Source organism: Cucumis melo, chromosome 9 (genome assembly GCF_025177605.1).
Source record: "Cucumis melo cultivar AY chromosome 9, USDA_Cmelo_AY_1.0, whole genome shotgun sequence".
Classification (NCBI taxonomy): domain Eukaryota; kingdom Viridiplantae; phylum Streptophyta; class Magnoliopsida; order Cucurbitales; family Cucurbitaceae; genus Cucumis; species Cucumis melo.
Genome location: NC_066865.1, coordinates 18613421 through 18635505, shown reverse-complemented (window position 1 = coordinate 18635505; position 22085 = coordinate 18613421). Strand labels below are relative to the sequence as shown.

The window sequence follows — 22085 nt, the reverse complement described above, 5'->3', positions numbered from 1 at the left end:
AGCGTGGCAGATGAGGTGGCAATAGGTTCTTATCTCTGAATGAATGGACAAGTGGAGGGGGAGGAGGGAAAGGGGTGTGGGGTCCAGTGTTCACGTGTCCCTAAACTCTCACTCCCATGTTGTTTACTCAAATGACAAAAATCTCAATACTTCTTTCTAACTCTCACCAGTCACCACCCAATCCCCCCACACCCTTTACTTACACATATTACATATATATATATATATATATATATATATATATATATATATATATATATTTTTTCCTTTTAAATAAATATCCCACTATTTTTGTATATTACCCTAATTAAATTAATAATGAATAAAAATAAATCATTTCATTGTCTTTTCCTTTACCTCAATTCTTCCCCCTTTTGTCCCTTTTATCATTTTCCCCCATTTTTTCCTCAATAAACCAAACAAACCAAATATCATTTTTGGCAAAACCTTCATGTATCTCAAAATTGTCAATAATAATAATAATAATAATAATAATAATAATATAAAAGCATTTTGTTCCTCCAGTAATTGTAATTTGTAAAAGTGAAATAAAAAAGTAGTTTAACATGGACATAACATAAGTTAGTTGATTTAGGATTAGAAGTTGGTTAAGAATGGGGGAATAGTAAATTAGTAATAGTTAAGAATTTGGAGACTGGTTGAATTATTCACGGGATTTTTGAATCTTAATAATTAAAATCATAATTATTATAAAATAAACAAATAAATAATGCTCACGGGAAGTGTAGAAATATATATTAATAAAATTAAAAATAATAAAAACAAAAAACCTTACAAACCAATCCTTCTCCGTTGCTCCCCACAAATATGCTTCTCTTTCTCTTCCATCCCTGAATTTCCTCTCTCTCTCTCTCTCTCTCTCTCTCTCTCTCCCCGCCATTGTTGCTCTGCAACCAACCTCAACAGCTATGACTCTTCAAATCCACATCGCCCCTCACCACACTTTCTTCCTCAACGAGGTACTTTCAAGTTTCCTCCCCCATTTCCATTTCTCATAATTCCCCCCCTCTTTTCTCATCCCCTTTCTCTTTACTTTTGCAGAAAATCATTTCGGCTTACTCCTCCAGATTCCGCCGCATTATCAAACAGCATAGACGAGCCAGAAGGCGAATAACGACGTCCAGTTACGGTGATGATTTCTCCAATTCCCCCATTGAAATCGATGATTTCCCTGGAGGATGGAGTGCGTTCGAGCTTATTTCTAGGTTCTGTTATAACCACGCTCGAATCGAAATCACTGTCTCTAACGTTGCTTTACTTCATTGCTGCGGTGTCTTCCTCGGAATGACGGAGGATGTCGCCGCCGGTAACCTCATCCGGCAGACGGAGAATTTTCTTGATGGAATCTTTTATTGGCCATGGAGTGATTTGATTTTATGCCTTCAGAGTTGCGACTCCTTTTTCGCTTTTGCAGATTCCTCGGGACTATTGCAGAAGCTTGTTTGTGCTTTATTGGCTAAGATTGCTCAGAATTCCAATGCGAGCTTCGTCACTCCTTCTTCATCTTCTTCTTCTTCTTCTCCCGACAATGCGTCTGGTAGTTCTAGAGTCTCTACCAAATCATGGTGGTTCGACGACATGTCGTTATTGCCTGTTCAGATCATTGAAAAAGTCGTACAAGGAATGGGGAGTTACGGAAGTAGCAACAACAGTTTGATTCTCACCAAATTTCTCCTCCATTACCTCAAAACCGCTGCTCAGAACACTGTTGGGTACGTTTTGATTAATTTGCATCAACCCCTTTTAATCACATAACCTTATGATTGAACTCAAGAACTTATAAATGAATGAAACGTTTCGAGTGTTTGATTGAGAATCTCTGGTTAACATGTGTTAAACGAAACTCCTACACTGAATGTTGAAGCTGAGATTGAAAGGTTGTTTGAATGGTTGTTTCTTGTTATTAACAGGTATGGGAGTGGTCGACCGAGGGGGGAATACAGCGGGTTAGCCGACACGGCGGTGCACGGGGTGGTAATGGTGGGGAAGAGTATGTTTTCTTGCCGGGGACTGTTCTGGGTGTTGAGAGTGGTGTCTGGTTTTGGTCTGAGTAGAGATTGTCGAAATGGGTTGGAGAGAATGATTGGTGGGATGCTGGATCAAGCCAAATTGGATGATTTGTTGATCTCCGGCCACCATAAATGTACTTATGATGTGAATCTAGTGATAAGATTGATCAGAGTATTTGTGAACAGCGATGGAGCTTACTCTATTCACAAGCTGAAGAAGGTGGGGAAACTTGTGGATAAGTATTTGGGGGAGATTTCTCCCGATCAAAACCTCAAAATCTCCAAATTCTTGGGTGTTGCTGAGAGCTTACCGGACTGTGCTAGAGACTGCTTTGATGGAGTTTACAGAGCAATTGATATCTATCTAGAGGTGAGTAGATTTAGAATTAACCTCATAAACCAATTTTTTGTATCATTTTTTTTCCATATGTGAGATGATATGATGTTAAATTCGGTTTCATAAGTTTTTTAGTCAACCATTGATTTAGCATTAACATAGTGTAAAGAGCAGGGGAGCCATCGAATTAACCATCAATTTAGCATAGTATAAAGAGCAGGCGAGTCAAGAAGTTCATGTTACTTCGTTGCTAATTAATATTCGATCTCCACTAATTGGGTCTTATTTTGTATTATTGTGTGTTTCAGTCTCATCCCAATCTTTCAATGGAGGAGAGGTCGAGGCTATGCAGATGTCTAAACCACGAGAAGTTGAGCTTGGAAACATGCAAGGCATTGGCAAAGAACCCAAGAGTGCCGCCGAGGACAGCAGTGGAGGCTTTGAAGTGTCAAGCTAGGGGAGGTGGGTGTTCAGGGGAAGAGGAAGCGTTGACGACGGCAACCGGGGAGGAGGATGATCAGAGCAGTAGTGGGTATTACAGTGAGTGTCAAAGGGTTTTATCAAGCAGTAGCTTCGAGTCAGAAGGATGCAGCAGCAGTACAGGGCAAGACAACAACCAAGAAATGAAACTAAATTTGCAAAGGATGCAATGGAGAGTAGTGGAATTGGAGAAAGTTTGTAGAGAAATGAAAAGTAATATGTCAAGTTTGGTTAGGCAAAGTGCCATCACTTCCCCACCTACTTACCATAGGGCTTTACCAAGACTTTGTTAAGTATGTATATGAATATATAATTTATTTGTATTTGTATTTATATTTATATATGTACACATCAATAATAATTCATTCCCTCCACAACATTATATCTTTTTTCATCAAATCTTTTCATTGATAATCTGGATTGAATCGATTTTGTTATGAAATTGGTCGATTGAATCGATTTTGTTATGAAATTGACAAAAATCCAAAAATCCACGAAGAGAGTGAATAATTTCAATGAAGGACCACAAGTACTTCTAGAGTTTAAAGTTAATATAGGATATTTGGGTCAAAATTTTAAATAACGTTAATTTGATGCATACAAAGTAAAACTTCACGACTTCAAACATTCTAATATTTAATGTGTGATAAAGATTATTTTTTACAAACTAGAAAACAAATTCACGTTGCGTTAGATTCAAAACGAACAGTGTCGTACAACTACTTAAGTTATAAAATAGGTTGAGAGTAAATTATAAAATGGGTTGAGAGTGAGAGTGAGAGTGAGAGAGGGAGAGAAGATCCTTTGAGCAAAGTTTGAAAAGAGTGAAAAAAGAAAAGGCAAGTTGAGAATCGAAAGAAGTGATTTAGTTTTAAAATGTGATTCTTAATTAGTTTTAAGTGATAAATAAGTTCAAGTGGGAGAATCTTGGTGAAGGGGAAAGAGAAGGGAAGAGAAGGGAAGAGAAAGAGAGGAGTTAGAGGACAAAGTTGTTAAATTGAATGAGGGACAGGAAATTGCAAAACAAAATTAACTAATGATAATAAAATCAGATTGTTTTGTGTTGTAATCAAAACCACTGGCCAATATGAAGCTGATTTAGTAGTTTCCTTTTGATTAATTAATTCTAATTTTATTTTTTGGAATATTCACCATTATTAATAACAAAGAATAATAAAAATTTAAAAAAAATTAAAAACAAAAAAAAGTGTCTATAATTGAAGAAAATGTCTGCGAGAGACGTCTAAATATTTTCCAATAATTACTATACATCCAAATCAACTTTTTGGCTCTTTTCATATAATATTTAAAAAAATGTTACATCTCATTCTCAAAAATAGAAAATAAATACTTACAAATATAACAATCAAATTATTATTATTATAATCATCCTTTTTAGTACACTTTCAATAAGTTAACGATGGATTTAACATACGGTATGTTTTTAGATTAATTTTCGCTTTTTCTTTTTTAAAAGAAAAAGAAATAATTTAGTTGATCATATGTTATAAGTGAGTAAAATAATTTGTGTAAATAAGGGAGACATAATTTTCAAAATTCTATTTTGAAAACATATAATATATAAATAAGTAATTTATTAGTATGAAATATTTAAATCATATAGTTTTAAAAATATTTTTAGTGACGTTAAATATATGTTAGTGAAACATACATATACATAGTATATAGTCTACACATGAAATTTGAAGAAAACAAACAAGATTTAATCATTCAAAAATAATGTTGGTGGGTATATAAATAAAAGAAGAAATAAATAATGTTTGGTGATTTTGGAATTTGGATGAATTTGAAATCGTAGATTGTTTTGTGAAAAAGTGATTTGTTGATGTTTGTAGTTGGAGGGACCATAACCAAAAATATAATGTTTTTTTTTTTTTTTTTTTTTTTTTTTTTTTATTATTATTATTTGCAAATTGCCCACTAATGAGGCTCCCCTCTCTTCCCTACAAAACATACATTAAATACATTCTTCTTCTTTTCCTTTAAAGCTAAACCATTTTTGTATTTTCTTTCTAAAATGTCAGTTTTAATAATTCTTTTAAACTTACAAAATGATCAAAATTATATTATTTTGGTCTTTGAAATCGGTGATGACTCTAGTTAGTTGTTGTATCTTTTATTATCTAATCTTGGTTTCTATATTATCAATAAAATCTACTTGTTTCTGACATTTTTTAATACAACGTGTGATAGTAGAAGATTCGAACATTAAATATGTTAGTCAATTATATCAATGTTTAATCAAACGACCATGATAGGCAAATTTGGTTTCTGATAAAAAATTAGTAAATATGATTAGGTTTACCCCAAATTAATAAGTTACTCTTTTTATGTTTGCTTTACTTGAAAGCTAGATGAGAATAAAGAGTCATTGGAATCACTAGGATTAGAGAAGTGTCGTAGAATGAAAACAATAAGAAAAATTGTTAAATGTGAAAACTTTCGTAACGAAATAAGTTTCGTATTACAAATCGAGTCCAAAACGCTTGATGAAAACGTGTATTTTGAATTATATTACACTTAAAAAACATCCCAATTTCGAAGCACCAAAATATTGGACAAGAGTTTTGAAAGATGGATGATACACTTGGTGTGTATGTACAAGGGAGTCAAATACATAATTGAAAGAATCTTTTAGATAGCTTAATAAACAAAAATAACCCCCCATGTGACACATTTTAAAAAAAATATGCTACTTTTAGAAAAATTAAACACCATAAACAAAATTAAAACAAACTAAAATCTAAAATTTGATTTAAAAATAAAAAAATAAAAACATCCAATCCAAAACACTAAAACATGTGAGTAGTGGGATATAAATGGATAATTCTCTCCAAACAATCAATCAAATGTTTATTATGAATAAAAAAGAAAAATTAGTAATCAAACTAATTCTACCACTAATCAACAATCAGATCAATTAATACCTATTAAAATCCTAACTTCTTCCTAAAAGCAAAAAAATCATCATCATCAAAACTTTGTCTTTTCCAAACTTTCTAAGTCTTTTAAACCTTCAAAATCTTCCAGCAGATGCAGAAATCATTGGAACCTTCAGTTTCGTCTCCTTCAAACTCTTCAAAGTCTTCATCCATCCGACGCAAAGCAAATGATTTTCTTTCTGCCAGAATATCTTCTTCGTCAAAACATAATTTGTACGGCCACTAAAGTAGAATTTTTTAAAATAAAAAGCAATAAAAAATTTATCAAAACGTAATTTGTGCTGAAAATAAAAAATCTAATCTAAAATATAATTTGAAATTATATCGTTAATATAAACGAATTTTCTTCCTGCGAAGCAGACCAATCCATTTAGGGCGTAAACATAAGGAAACTCCGAACAAAACCAACCTTGGAACTAAACCAACAAAGTCATGAGAATGCATGTGGTAATGATGAATGAAGTTGAGGAGAGTGATAGCAGTGATAGTAGTGGACAGCAAACAATGAAGGTGTAGCGGATGATGCCTAATTGTTTGAATAAAAATTAGTTTATGTGGAAGGTGAGGAAGAGTGGGATAAAAATAGTGAGGATGCTCACATTAACGAGGAAGAAGAAGAGAATTTGGAGGACTTTATTAATGAGTTAAACCTTACTTTTTAGTCACTTGAGCTCACCGGTTCAATGTAAAGAAGATGATGTACAATTAAATTAAAAAAAAAAAAAGTATCCTGAATGTAACACTTCTATTTTAAAGGAAGAGATTAGTTTATCTTTAGGGATGATGTTTTGATACATTAGGTGAGTTAAGAGCTGCTTTGACATAATACTCGATAAGGAATGCACATAAGTTGGTATATGTTAAAAATGATTCGGCAAGAGTGACGGTGAAATGCCAAGAGGGGTTGTGAATTAACATAGATACAGTATGGACAATGAATCCATATTACCATAACCTATTTTGAAAGAATTTCAAATTAATGTAGATGCAATATACAATATCGATGTTTAGAAGCATTCATTTAGTATATATTTTATCTCCAGAAATTTCAATCTGATACATATATTTTTCTTCCATTTTTTGGTTGTTTTGTTTTCAGATTAACAACAAAACATCTTATTTTTGGTATTGTTGGGCAATGAGCAAAATGATATTTCATTTAGATTGGAACTTCAAGCTTTTTATTCCTCTTCAATGGCGGACTCTTTTCTTTTTCATCAGCTCGCTTTCACTTGGTGAGTTCTCATTGTTGGATCTTACCTCTATTATTCCAATCGGTTGCTCTACTCTATTTTCCTCCATCAATCTCTAATGAAAAAGAACTATAAAATTGATGGTGGTGGAAATATAAAAAAGTCATGTTAGAAACTTCAAATTTATAAAATTTCATAGCCACATAACTAAAAAGATGAAGTACAGTGGTGAAAAAAATAAGGATTTTGCCAATTTTTTAATTTTAAATTGCAGATGATACTTGGATGTAAACGATTTGCTACAGCGGAATTTGAAAATCTCGAATCAAAGTAATTGGTTATTTGGGTGTTTTCTTGCTACAACCACTAGACATCCACAATTATCTTCACAACTCAAAGAATGGACACAAATCTAGATTGCCGTGGAACATAATGAGATGTTTTCAAAACTCGAAATCACTCTGATTTCCTAAAAGTTAAACTTTTCTTTCTTTTTTTCTTTTTTAAGTATATGACAAGTTTCCTTACGTAAATTATTTATAAATAACAAATTGACTCAGCAGAGGGTTGATTGCAACAAATAAAAAACACATGGGAGATAATTAATCACATTCAACTTCAAGCATGTTATTGCAATCAACCTAGAGATGTATACAGGGCGGGTTGGGTCGTGGGCAGGGCGGGGACGTGGATGTCACTTCTCATCCCCATCCCCGCTTCCTATCCCATTACCATCCCACAAATTTCTTCGTGAGGATTCCACGGCAATTGGGTTCCCGGAAACATTCTTCGCTTTTTTTTTTTTTATGTTCAAGGTGGGTCCCCTCCCTCTTCCATTCTCCATGTATTCGGGGATTCCCCGCCTCATTCGGGGTTGGTCCCTACAGATTAAATGGACAATCTCTAAGTCAGCCTCATAATTTAGGAGTGATTTATGCAATTATTGGTGAAATGATATTGACTAGAATCTATCCAAACTTTGCTATTATTTTTACTAAGAATATTTTCTTTTGTCTTTTAGTTAAATAGTAGGAAAATTGTTTTAAACGGTAAAATTTTCTATTTTGGTTTATTTAATAAAAACTAAAGTTTTGCTAAAGGACACGACTCATTTTCTTATATTTGAAATCATGCCTAAATAATAATTCAAAGAGAAAATATCTTAGCAATTCAACAATTAAAAAAGGGAACTATTGCGAATGTCATAAATTTCAGATTCTATACATCAATAGCCATAAGTGTGAAATTTTACTATATTTTATAAAGGGGCGACAAGAAGAATAGCAAAATTTAACATTTACTTTGGATAAATGACAAAAAAAATTTTAATTGTAAAAATAGCAAAACAGTTAATTTGCATATAATAAATGAGACAACTATGCCTTAAATGCCCCTATCTAATTTAAAATATAGATTTTTAAATACAATAGTAGGCAGAATTGCAAATACTCTATACTTAATACACATTGCCTTCAAATTTCTATTTTCCCTCCGAAATAAATAAACCATCTCTCTGCAAAATATCACATCTTCTGCATGCAACCACTCCCCAGCTCAAATAAAACCCTGGTTTTCCTTCACTTGCTTAAAGTCTTCCTTCGAATTTTCACCCCTGCGTCTTCTTCCGTATATTAGCTTCCACAGTCGCTTTTCCATCGCCGGTTTTCCGCCGTCTGCACGCCCTTTGTTTTCCGACCGTATCTTCCTTTTTGGTTTTTTCAGAGTCAATTTATCTTCCACAGTCGCTGTTGCACCGTCGTTTTTCCGCCGTCTGCACGCCTTTCTTCTTTCAATCGATTTGCACCGCGAATTGTGCAAAGTATCGGTGAGTTGTTCCTTCTGATCTTTGGATTCTTGCTCTGTTTTCTGTATGTATGTGTTTTCTGCATATTCAAGCTTTGGATTCTTGCTGTGTGAAAAAAATACCGAGTTCTAATTCTCCGGTTCTAAAATTTGTTTAAATTTCAAATTGCTTCCCACCCGCTTCCAAATGGCATAGAATGTCGTATTTATATTTTAATTCCATGATTTTTGTTTCCTAAAATAAAGGGCATAAAGTGTGAACAGATACGCCCTTTATTTTAGGAGTGTTACTTGGGATCTGTTCTGAAGTTATATATAAATATATTGGTTTTTGGAATTTTTTTTAATTTTATAGAATATAAAGATGAAAAAGGGGAGGGGAGAAATCAAAACAAGGACAAGTGATCGGTTACGAGCCGCGGGGATCACTGGTTCTAGGAAATCATTGCCAACCGGAATTCAAAACCTATCTAGTTCTTCTGAGGAGGTACAAATGAATGTTTTCTGTAATTACCAAACAAGTTATAGATGTTTATATGTTTTTCTATAAATGTCAGAGAACAGAAGATATCATGGCAGAAGGTTCCGGGGGCAAAAGAGAGAGTCCAGGAACTTCAAAAAAGAGGGTGAGAACTGAAACGAAAAAAGAGGAAGCCACTGTCCAGAAGAAACAACGGATTAAGAGTTTGGTAAAGTGTAAATCTATTCTTCAATTACTTGTGGTCTCTTGTAATTCAAATAAGCTTTTTATTTATATTGTTCCCTGTTTAGGTCTCGAGGAAGAGAGTTTATAGGGGGAAAGGAAAAAAACAAAAGAAGGTTGAAGGAAAGGTATAACCGTCATACATTTGTTATGGATGAATTATGTGCTATATATATTAATTGTAAATTTGACAAACAGGATGATACGAAAAGCGAAAGCGAAAAGGAGGAGAAAGTACATGAAGACGAAGAAGTGGAAGAAGATTAACAAGCTGATGATCAAGAAGACGAAGAAAAACAAGATGAAGAAGAACAGGATGAAGAAGAGGAAGGCGAGACCGCAGTGGGTGAAGATTCGAATTCATCAACGAGTGAGATACCCCCAGATACTAGGAAAAGGAGCAAGACTCGAGAAAAGGGAAAGAAAGTAAGCAAGTAATTTCATATTGGTGTATGTTATTTTACATACATAGCTCAAATCTTAGTTTTATAAACTAGGTGAAGGCTGTTAAAAAGGAAGAAAAGGCAAGAGAAGATAGAAGGAGAAAGGGAAAAGCTCCAATGAATCCGAAGAAATCAAAGGTAACATAGACTGTTTCATATATTAAGTTTAGATACTCTGTATTTGTAGTGTTTCATATGTAATGTATGGTACTTGGGTTGTATGTGTTTTGTATTTGTGGCTTCTGTCTTTTGTATGTTAGGTAGTTGATTGAATGAGATGTAGTTAGTTATAGAGTATGTGTAAATTGGTAGTGAAAAGTATAAATGTTCTGTATGTTATTTTATATTGATGGTCTATTCAATTATATATGTTGGTTGTCTTTTATGTTTATGGTGTATTTATCGGTTTAATGCATATGAGATATGTGTGATAGATATATGCCTGGTTACTGATGATTTTTTCAAATCATGTTAGGACTCGGTGTACTTAATGTGTTCTGAAAGAAGAAACGAGCCTTTAAAAATCAATCTACACATTAAGAGCAAAGTAATAGAGAAAATTAAGGAAAATCTTGGAGATAGGCTTATTAATAGATTTAGGGAGGGGATATTTGGGCACTTTCTAAACCTCTCCATAACAAACCAATCCTCCCAATTGTTGTTGCACCTTATTCAGCGAATGTGCAAATCCAAGTCGACTAGTCAGCTTCAATTTCTAATAGGAGGAAGGGTTCTGAGGTTTGGATGGAGAGAATTTGCACTTATAACAGGGCTAAGATGTCATGAGATTCCTGATATTAACCATGAGGATATAAAGGGTGGTGGGCGGCTAAAAGGGGTATATTTTGAAAATCTTAAAACTGTGACGAGGCAGTACTTGAATGTTATGTTCAATATAAGTACCGCTGGAACTGATGATGATAGGATAAAAATGGCCAAGCTGTACTTTCTGGAGAGTTTTTTGATCCCAAACAAAAATGTCTAAGTGTAGATTGAGATCATATCATTATGGTAGACGATGATGAAGTATTTGATGGATACCCGTGGGGTAAAGTTGCTTTTGAACTCTTAGTGGACTTCATGAATAGGGCCGTCTGTAGCAAGGGGCAAACGGGCATTTCTATGGGGGGGTTTATTTTCCCCATTCTCGCTTGGGCTTACGAGGTAATCCCAACATTAAGTACTCCGCCCAACTTTTTTGCAACGAGGATCTCCAATGAAGTCCCTAGGATTATAAATTGGACAGCTGACACACAACCCAAATGGAAGGACTTAAAACAGAAAGTGTTCTATTCGCCAACGGTATGTAGATCTCGTAATTTGTAGTACTTTATATATTCATAATAGTTTTGTTTATACTGTATTTTCTTCATTTTTGAAACAGCTTGAAGTGTCTCCAATGCTGGCAACCCTAGATGAAGTGGGAATGGCATTCTTCGCACCATTCATCGAGACACAAAAAGACATACTCAAAGAAGCAGAGGATGAGCTTCGAAAGAACAAGAATTCTGACCACATAGCCTCTGTTTCGTTGAATAGAGACATGTCGTCTACAAGTGAGATTAATGTCCTGAGGAAAATGGTAGAGAAGACTGAGATTAGCCAACAGAGGATGGAGACGAGTGTGGAAGGTCTTCTTGAGTTTCTTAAATCTGTGGAGTTGAAAATGAATAATCGGTTTGAAGAACTAGTGCAGAAGATGAATGGAATAATGGAAGCAACAAAGAGGCATGAATTTATGGTAAGCATGATGTGTAGACTTTGATAATATGTGTATCTGGTTTGTATTTGTAAAAAATCTTAACAAATACAGTGTATCTGGTTGTAAATAGTCTTACCAAATACAATGTATTTGGTTGTATATGTTGCGCAGGGAGCACGGGCGTTTGAAGAGCACCTTGACAAGGTGGAGGAGGACCAAGAAGAAGATGATGTTGAAGATTTGAACTTGGATACAAGAAATCGAACTGTGCTTGGAAAAAGGGATGACGATGAAGACAAGGATGGAAAAAGGCTTATGGATGAAAGTCAAGGAGAGAGTTCAAGAGGGCACGACGGTAGTCAATCTAAAGTGGCAAAATCAGAGACACCACCAAGAGCTGGAGATAAAGAGTCTTCGCAGTATAAGGTAAAGAAAAAAATCAAAATGTTGAGAATGTGTATAATACATATTATAGACTAATATGTACATACTTGTAATAGGTCCTGGAGGAAACAAATGAGGAGATAAACAGGCTGATACGGTCAATTGATGAGAGTGTTATATATGATGAGATCAAGAAAAAAGAACAGAGGAGAAGAACGGTATAGTTGTGGATCTCTATATGTTTATTATACTAAATGACTGTGTATGTTTAATGACTGTGGTATAAACTACATTGAATTTGTAGCTTTAACTGTGGTAGTAGGCTGCCTGTTAGTTTAAGTGTATGGGGATCAATGACATGAATATTTTTTGGGGTTATCTACAAGTTGCCACTGTTTTTTGTGCTGGAAATTACTATGTATGTGTTGGTTACGGTCCCCTTCTGGGTAATTATCATTAGGGATATCATTGAATATCATTTATCATTATGAATATGATTGAATGGCTTGCTGTGAAACATTTAACATTATGAAGATCAGTTAATGGATGGATAGGTGTAATGTTGAATGAGTATATAGTTATTCTATCTAGGCAATTGGGATAACATTTCAACTGTATTTGAAATCTGGCATATAAGTATGTGAATGGCTGTAGGTTTGGTGTGACTACATATTCCTTCGGGACGTTGTGAATTGTTGTATATGAATGGTATCTTTAACTAATACCCGAGAAATATTAAAGAATGCACGGGTCAATGTTCATTGAATTCAATCCCAAGAATGTTGAGGAACGTGCAACCAACATTTGACAAAATTAAACATAGACCACAGATGGCCAAGGTGATAACATATCTAGTATAAATGACGGTTCAACATTTCGAAAATGATAATAACATACTTAGTATAGAGACTTGTTTGCCAATAACTTGTAGATTATAGGCAAAATGCCGAGTAATGATAGGGTTTCAAATATGGCAAAAAATACAGCAACAGCAAGGGTTGTTCTAAAACATGTAAGCATACGATCTAGTTTATATGTAATTTATAACTTGTTATCCTATTCATGGATTTTTTTTAGCTAAACAACACAAAGGAAGGGTTAGGAATGAAAAGATCAAATGCTAAAGAGTATAGAGAGGTTACACCAGTTTCAACGGGAATATGGATAGATGCTTTAAGAGGAAAAGTAGTTGAACCAAGAAAAGATAAAGAGAATTCATTCTCAGAATGGCCATCGTTTGATCTGCATCTAAGTCAAGCTTGAAATATTCATTTTATGCTTTTTTGTTAGGGGTCTAGAATATATTGGAATTAACATGTTTTCGTTGAACTAAGGTATTTGTTTTTACAAAACTTATAAATTCATGCTTATTTGATAATTGTTATGTAAGCTGGATTACATTGGATTTTGAACATAACTGTGATTGAGTTTAAAATAGCCAAATACAGTGTGGTTAAATACTTTGTATTTAAGTGAACAAAAGAACGATCTTATTTGAACGAATCATTCAACCAACTTGATAAGAAAATACAACTATGAATATAAACTAATTATCCCTTTTACTTCTTAAACATCGCTATTACTAAATGGGTTCTTTACAAGACCTGCAATTGTGACCTTTTTTACCACACCTGCTACAACGAACAGAGGCTTTCTTCTCTAAGAATGAAGTAAACCTCTTCTTTTTGGGTCTTCCAGCTGGATGTTTAACCTGTAGTGGAAGTATTCCATCATTACCACCTTGGTGGGTATTCCTAATTTGGTTTACAGTACCAATAGGACGCGTCCCCTTCTTGTACAGGTTTATCAAATTTGAGACATAGTAGAACTTATCGGTGTATAAATGGAGATTAAGATTCCTTGTGGACAATGCTATACATGCATGTGAACAAGGGATCAAATCAAGGTCCCATTGACGACATGGACATGTCCAATTTAAAATGTTGACGACAAATTGTTTCTTACGATGGTGGACTTCAAATTCATGTTGGTCTACAGGATATATCTGTCAAACCAATACAACAAATATCATGTACAAAAAAAGTAATTCACTACACATTTACTGCATTTATTGAATATTAAATAACTTACATTCATTGAGCGGCTATGCGCCAAGAATTCTCGAATCATATCTTCTGCATATATTGAAAGTTGTGTGCGTTGGAAACTCCATTTGGTACGACGTTCATAGAACCATTTTTGAATCAAACTATGGATAGATTCTAGAAGTCCAATTACAGGCAATTCTCGTTGTTCTTTCAAGGTAGCGTTCATACTTTCAGAGATGTTGGTTGTAATAACCTGGTATCTTTTTCTCCTAAAAAATGCCCTGGCCCACTTATGTCTTCCCACTGCTTCCAACTCATGCCTCATTGATGGAGATAGTTGTTCGAGTTGCCTCATGTAGTACTCAAATTCCAGTGGTGTATACGCTCTGGCACATTTATTGAATGAGTCCTCCATGGGAAGTGATTTATGGTTCTTTTTCAAGTTCTTCAACAAATGGAATGCACATAATCCATGTTCAGCTATTTCATAAACGACATTAAACCCATTTTCTATACTTTTGTGAACATCAGAAACAATTACCATCTCATTATGTTCCCCAAAAACGGTTTTAAGGTTTCGAAAAAACCATGACCATGACAAATCATTCTCTGAATCAACGACAGCAAAAGCTAGTGGCACAATTTGAGAGTTCCCATCAATAATACAAGCAGATATGAGGGTACCAAGATAATTGTTCTTCATAGCTGCACCATCAACAGAAATAACTGGTACGCAATAGTTCCATGCATCAATTGAAGCAGCTAGTGCCATGAAATAGAATTTAAACCAACCTTCATCATCTGCTTCTTCAGCCGTATATGTACCTAAAAACAGTCAGATAAAGTAGTTTAGAATTACATTGTATTTTTATATGGATCTTGTGGTATCTGTTAAAATACAGGGTAATTGAAAGTTTTGATACCTAGGTTGTTTCGGATCAGTGCATCCGAAAAGGCAGACAACATGGCATATGAGTCCTCCGGAGTACCCCTAATGGAATTCAAAGCAATTTCACGTCCTCTCCAAGCTTTATCATAACTTATGTTCACACCGTGGTGAATCTTCATATAATTTATAACATCCGAAGGACGACATGGAGCCTTATCATTCGTTTTAAATATTAATTTCGTACATTTAGATACAATCCAGGATGTTGCTTGTTTGTGGTCATTCTTCACGACGTCAACAGAACACAGATGTGTATCTGTGAATTTACGAACTATCCAAATGTCACTTTTTTTTAATACCGAAGCACGTAGATACTAGGGGCAAGATGGATCGTTACATCTAATGTCGAATGATGTACGGTTGGACCTAACAGTAACTAATTCAAAGCTACTATTCAAAGCGAGCATATAAATAGCTTTTTTTAAAACTGATTTTTGTCTAAACATGGATCCAACTCTAATGTGTATAACAGTATTTGGTGATTCAAATGCATTGAAATCAATAATTACATTTTCAGTACGTGAGTCTTCGGTTCTAGGTAGTTTGCTGCTCATATAAGGGGTATTTCCAATATCCGTAGCAAGTGCGGTGTCGACAACAATGAGTAGATCATTGTCCGGCAATTTTGATAAAACTAACATAATCCAAGACACATCCTTATCATCCACAATCCGAATGAGTTTCGAATTGTTGCCATCTTTCCAGTAAAGGGTCAAACTACAGATAGAAACTTCTGAATTTGGAAAAAGTCTATGTTGGATACAATTTACAAATTCTTGAAACGAGGATGAAACTGGAACATGTACATCAAGGAGGCGATAGTCAATATATCGGCATGACTCAATCCATCTACCATGGAATACAGTCTTCACTCGTTGCAAAGCCATCAAAACAATTCAAAGGGAACAGGTTTATCGAATAAAGTATTAAGTGGTAGATTGTATATAGGAGGGATGAATATTAAATTATTGTTTTATTTTATGAATATAATGTATATAGCATAATCTTATGAATATAATGTTGGGAAGGCAATGTTAGTTATTTTCTAAAGTAGTTTAGAATATAAAGATTTGAAATTTCAAAAAGAATATGTTTTGCTTCGTTCTTCGTTAAAATTTATGTTTTAATGGCCATGAACGTTTTGGTGAAATTTGTATTTTCGTAATATATTCAGATTTGAGATTGTGTTTCGATTTCCATTAACGAACTGTGGTTTGTTTGTAACATTAAAGATATAGATGACAATTTATTTGACATCATTTTAGGGATAGTTGAGATTTGAATCTAAAGATAAGTATTCCCATTATATTTGTCATAATTTTAGGAGATTGGTGCAGTTGAAATTTGAATTTTATAGATTTGAATTTTGATTGTTGTAAATGCTTTTCGGTTACGTTCTTTAATGTTTTTTCGTAAATGGTTAAATATTGCATCATGTTTATCATCGTTTTAGGAAGGAATACTTCATTGCATTAAAATTCTATAAGCTATTCATTGCGTTAATAGCTATTGAAGGAAAAATCGGTAGCTAAAGTTTGAATATATAATTATTGAAGGGAAAAATGGGAATAATTAGGGGATATTGAAATCAATTAAACATGGTTAGGGATCTTTGTGATAATATAATAATTATTTGATTTGGTTAATAATTAACATAAGTGGGTGTATTTATAGATACACTGTAATTGGCTATGTTATGTTTTATTTGATTTTTCAGGTTCTTTAAATATACTGTATTTGATTTAGGACAGTTTTGATACGTTAAGGGGCATTTTCGATCGAAAAAAGTGGAAAATTTACCCACGTAGTTGGTTTTGCCATAAATAAAAATAAAATAACTATTTGCTATTTTGACAAATTCCATTCTTATATTTGCCATTTTCAAGGATTCCTCTTTTATAAATATTTTTGTTCATTTTTTATATTTAAAAATGCTCTCTCCCTAATAACCTAACAAAGAAAATAATTTTAAAAGTTTAGAAAGATGCAAACATGAATTTGCACAATTAATTGCAACTAAGTCATGGATAATGCCTCGGTGCATCACTCACGCTAAAAAGGACTAAAATTAAAAAAAAAAATTTACATGTCAAAATGATTGGATAATCGAGTGAAATTTACGTATAGATGCCCATTAGTATGCTTAGGGTCGTTTAGCAACGTTCTCATTTCTTGTTTCATTTTTTTTATGTTTAGTAATGTTCCTTGTTTCTCTCTTTTAAAGAAGGTAGAAATATTTCTCATTTTATAAAGAATTATTGAGAAAAAAAGTAGTTTCTTTTGTTCCGTTTCTCAATTATTTATATTGGTTTCCATTTTTTTTCTCAATTTATTTCTATTTGTTTCATTTTTTTCTCAATAATTTTTACTGATTTCCTTTTCTTTTTTCAGTTATTTTTATTGGTTTTCGTTTCCTTTTTCTTGATTATTTTTCTATTGGTTTTATTTTCCTTTTTTCTCAAGTATTTGTCTATTTGTTTCCTTTTCCTTTTCCATTTCTATCTCTACGTGATTTTCTTTTTATTCCTCTAATCTCCACCGTCTTCCTTAATTAACCATCCTCTTTGTCTCTCATTGTCTTCCTTTACAAATCGGACTCTTCCTCTTCGCCATATACAAAGTTTTTGCCCGACTTTTCCTCTTCGCTGGATCCATAGTTTTCGTCTTCTTCTTTGCGCTTATCTTGTTTTTGTTGTGGGTTTTTCTGTAAAGTATTATAGGAAGTAGAGTTAAAGGTTAAGTTTTGATTTGTTTTGTTTCTTTCAATTCTGAATATTGAGGAAATAATAATTTACTTTAAAATTAATATTGCATTCTAGATATCACAAAATATCGATAAGGTTGTTAAAATTGATAGATTAAGGAGTGAGTCGACATCATCTAAGAAAAATGGCCTGAGCGAGAGATGATATTGCCAATCAAATTTTGGCAACATTTGAAAAATGGATACAATTTTATATTTATGTTATTATTTTTATTTGTTCACTGGTACTCTTTTGTATTAGATGAATAAATTTTTGATAAATTTATTTTTTTATGTTTAATAAAGGACATATATTTTTATTTAATGTTTAATTGAATTAGATGTGAATTAAACAACATAAATAAAATAAAAAATAAATCTCGAAAAAAATCAGAAAACAAAAAATAGTTATCAAACACATATTCTATTTCCGTTTATTTTTTTTTTCGAGAAACAAGAAACAGAAACAACTATAAAAAACATTCTTGTTTCTTGTTCTAAAAAAAAAAAACAGTAAACAAGGAACAAGAAACAAAAAACAGGAAACAAGAATGTTATCCAATGAGCCCTTAGTGTCCATAGTCACGTGGCACACTCTTAATCATCCCACACCCTTGACATGTGTGTTAAAGATGTCATCTTTTACTAGTCATGTAATTTACTCATGTTTGTCAAATTATTTATAAATAGTGGTATTTGGTAGATTACATAGACACGAGAAATTTTAAAGAACTTAGAGAAAGTGGAAAATTTTGAGATTTTCATTTTTATTATTTTTCATATTTTCTTATTTATTATATAATATTATTTTTCAGTTCTTTTTCAATTCTTTTTCTTCTTTTTTAATTCTTTTTCTTTGCGAGTTATTCTTCTCGTCTTCGTCTTATTAATTTCTTCATATTTTTACTTCTTCTTCCTCATATTTACACTTGTTTGCAATTTCTTCATTTCCTCATCCAAAATTTCTTCTTTCTTCTTCACCTTTTTTTTTTCTTAGTCCAAGATCTAAATGATATTGGTACAAGATCTAAACGATTATGTATCAATATCCAAACAGTTATTTATTTATCTTGGATAAACAAAGATATACCATCATTACTAATATATCATCTAGATTTGGTTTGTTTAAACTATATACAAGATCGTTTATGGTGGATACAAGATCGTTTAGACTGCTTACAAAATCATTTTTCAAGTGTGTGTGACGTCGCGGGGATATTTTTGTTATTTGAGGTTGTGACTTTTTCCTTTTTCAAAATGGTATAGAGTGTAAATATTTTAAAAGAACTCAAAATAGATATATATAATATATATAGACAAAATAAAAAATCAATTTCCTACCGTCTTTATATACCATCTTTTATAGTTTTATAAAATGTTCAATACATTTTAAATTTTCAATTTAAGATCCGAAAAATGAGTTTGCTATCAAATTTTGAGATTAAAACTGAAAGTGACGAAATATTAATTTGCTTCCCACAATTGATTTCTATGAAACAAAAATAACAACAATAATTAAAATCTACAACAGTTACGTATAGAGCAAATTTTATGAACTCACCGTGATAAATAAAAACATCAGAAATAAGAGCGTCGGTCCCAATTTCTTACTGCTAATTTTCATGGCGATGTGTAGAACCAAACAAGATATCCTGCACCAATGATTAACATCAACACACAAATAATTTCATACCCACAAATGAAATTCAAATCCTAATTTGTTCAAACAATCAAAATTTTCACTACAATACCTTCAATGGAGGAATAGATTTCGAGAGCCATATCGGCGGCGTGTTGAAGATCCCGATCATCCGTCCAGGATATCCCAATATATTTCCAATCCTTTTTCCTTCAACATCAAACACACGACTCCTACTTCTTTTAGAAAATGCGTCCTCTGTCACATCCGTGTAATAAACACAATTCTTTTTGCATCCTTCAAACTCCGATGCTTCGATCGAAAAACAACAATCGTTCCCCAAAATAATCGATCGATTTCCCAAATTCTTCAGCTCCACCCATGTCCCCCATTCTTGATCCAGCTTATAAGCTTTGAAATCAACTGCTTTTGGTAATGAACTGTAAGGTGGCCGTTGAACTGGAATCATGAAATGATGTTGTTGTTGTTCTGCGTCGTCCACGGCGGCGATTGCGGGTTGAAAATGACGCTCTTTGTCGAGGAACCGATCGATTACGAGAAGTTCGCCGCCGCATTCCACTAGGTGTTTGTGGTGGCCGAGACCGATCAGAGGAGGAGAAAATTGTACTAATCGCATTGATGAATCGATCCAGAAAACCGTTCCCCATCTATCGACTGTGTAGTACTGTTGATTGTAGACAATTACATCGTCGTAGTGGAAATTTTGTTCATCGATTAGAGTCCATTTCTCATCACCAGATCTGGCAAACCCTAACTTCCCGCACTCAAACACTGCGATTATGGTACAATCTTTAACGTCTGATCCAGAGGAATTTGGGAATACAACGATTTTAGAGATTCCAGGAACACAAGTGGTATCGCTGTACTTGAGCGAATAAGATACGGCCAATTCGTCCATTCGAAGATCCAGTAAGTTCAATTCGTTGTGTCCTTGCGAAAGATCTTCCAAGTTGCATCGGATTATTTGCTTGGACAGAGGATGAAGAAACCGCATCTTACCTAGTTCCGATTTCTCCACCTTCACTAGACGGCCGTTCCGGGGAGGGGGAGAAGACGAAGAGGAAACGTTGGGGCTTGGTTCGTGGTTGAGAGGAGCGAGACGATAGATGATGGTTTGGGAGAGGAAGGCATCGACGGATAGATTGGCAGAGATGTATGGAGAAGGAAATCGGAGAGGAAGAGGAGGAGATGTTTGGGTGAAAGGAGGAAGAGAGGAGCGCCATGAGCGGCAAACGCTGCGAAATCGGAGGACGTCGATGTAGGTGTGGAGGTGTTTTCCGACAGCTGGCCAGATCTCCGGGGGGAGTTCCGACCAGGGTACTCCGGCGTCGTCCATTTTTAATTGGCGGAAGGAATTTGACTTTGACGTCAGTGTTGTGTGGACACAATCCTCCTGATTATTAGATAAATAAATAAATAAAGTAATTCCTTTTTTTTTTTTTTTTTTTTTGGAACAAATAAATAAATAGGAGTAATTCAATGATTGATGGGAAATTGAGATATAGTATAGTGTAGTGTAGTGTAGTCCTTTTATTTCTTATAAAAATATTCTTTTTATAAATATAGTAGAAACTGGAAATACACCCAAAACTCCATAACCCACTCTTGAAATCTTTTAATTTTCAATGTGATCAATTATTTTCCTGTGGTCCTTTTTTGTTTATTGGTTGCAATCACCCCTTTTGTTTAATCATCAATTTCTGTAATTTACGTACCTTGAAGTTGGGCATCTACTCTCAAAAAAAAAAAAAAAAAAAAAAAAAAAAAACCCACCCACCCAAATAACTAATCACTTTGATTTGAGAATTTCAAACTCTATACATATATATATATATATATATATATATATATATATATATTATATTTCATGTATTTCACCCCTTCAAACTGTGAGTATACATTACGAGGGTCGATTTGTCTTCCATGGCAATGGAAAAGCATCTCTTATCGGGGCAAATGCATAAAATTGATAAATGCAATTTTGATACCATATCCATATCTAAAACTATGGATACAATGATGATGAAGGTAGGTGTATTAGAATGTGTAGAAATTCATTATATCTAGTTTTACCGATGGATTTTGAAGGAGGGCTGAGACTTTTGTGGAATGATAAAGATAATTCGAGAGGTGTTAATGGCTTTTAAACATGTGAATTTTAACCATATCTATATCCAGCACTTGGAAATGAAATTAAATAAAATAAACCCACTTAAAAGAATTTCAAATTAATGTCGATGCAATATAACAAATATTAATAGTCTTCTCTACTTTCCTCAATCTCTAAGGAAGAATAATTATAAAATTAATGGTGGTGGAAATATAAAAAACTCACGTTCAAACTCCAAATTTATAAAATTTCATAGCCATGTAACAAAAGAAGTATAGTGGTGAAAAAATAAGGATTTTACCAATAACCCAAACAGTAAAAATGTCACAGAAATATATACTTTAAATTGGAGAAAGACACAAACCTGATACTTAGATGTATAAATGGATTTGCTACAGCCAAATTTGAGAATCTCGAATTAAAGTGATTGGTTATTTGGGTGTTTTTTTGCTACAACCATCGGACTTCCACAATTATCTTAATTGACACAAATCCTTCTCAAGGTGCAAATGTAGATTGATAATGAGATTTTTTCAA

At 33.5% G+C, this 22085-nt stretch overlaps 2 protein-coding genes across 9 annotated transcripts; one reads left to right on the top strand and one right to left on the bottom strand.

The window, feature by feature from the left end:
• The first annotated feature begins 803 nt into the window (after positions 1 to 803).
• Positions 804 to 3224, top strand: LOC103503919 (BTB/POZ domain-containing protein At3g19850). Its single transcript, XM_008468312.3, has 4 exons — positions 804 to 980; positions 1063 to 1733; positions 1932 to 2400; positions 2676 to 3224. The coding sequence occupies exons 1-4, from the start codon at positions 930 to 932 to the stop codon at positions 3138 to 3140; spliced, it is 1656 nt and encodes a 551-aa protein (XP_008466534.1). The 5' UTR covers positions 804 to 929; the 3' UTR covers positions 3141 to 3224.
• Positions 3225 to 7597: 4373 nt separating this feature from the next.
• LOC103503900 (putative F-box protein At1g65770) lies at positions 7598 to 20950 on the bottom strand. 8 transcript variants are annotated; one of them, XR_007823750.1, is made up of 5 exons: positions 19530 to 20950; positions 19340 to 19430; positions 15010 to 15291; positions 14130 to 14911; positions 7598 to 7884 (listed from the first exon to the last, which is right to left on the bottom strand). XR_007823750.1 is itself a non-coding variant. In XM_051090346.1 (3 exons), exons 1-3 carry the CDS (start codon positions 15152 to 15154, stop codon positions 13621 to 13623), a joined length of 1350 nt encoding a protein of 449 aa, XP_050946303.1. In that variant the 5' UTR covers positions 15155 to 15290; the 3' UTR covers positions 13485 to 13620. The 8 variants fall into 8 exon arrangements, 2 of the variants coding, with proteins under 2 accessions (XP_050946303.1, XP_008466513.1); XR_007823748.1 differs by lacking the exon at positions 7598 to 7884 and having other exon boundaries at positions 14072 to 14911; positions 15010 to 15411; XR_007823747.1 differs by lacking the exon at positions 7598 to 7884 and having other exon boundaries at positions 14072 to 14911.
• Positions 20951 to 22085: the final 1135 nt, after the last annotated feature.

Coding starts and splice junctions, on each gene's coding strand:
- LOC103503900 (XM_051090346.1), bottom strand. CDS start 15,154: ATGAAGATTCACCACGGTGTGAACATAAGTTATGATAAAGCTTGGAGA. Junction 14,912..15,009: donor ACTGATCCGAAACAACCTAG/GTATCAAAACTT, acceptor GACTGTTTTTAG/GTACATATACGGCTGAAGAA. Junction 14,044..14,129: donor CGCATAGCCGCTCAATGAAT/GTAAGTTATTTA, acceptor TTGGTTTGACAG/ATATATCCTGTAGACCAACA.
- LOC103503919 (XM_008468312.3), top strand. CDS start 930: ATGACTCTTCAAATCCACATCGCCCCTCACCACACTTTCTTCCTCAAC. Junction 1,734..1,931: donor GCTGCTCAGAACACTGTTGG/GTACGTTTTGAT, acceptor TGTTATTAACAG/GTATGGGAGTGGTCGACCGA. Junction 2,401..2,675: donor CAATTGATATCTATCTAGAG/GTGAGTAGATTT, acceptor TGTGTGTTTCAG/TCTCATCCCAATCTTTCAAT.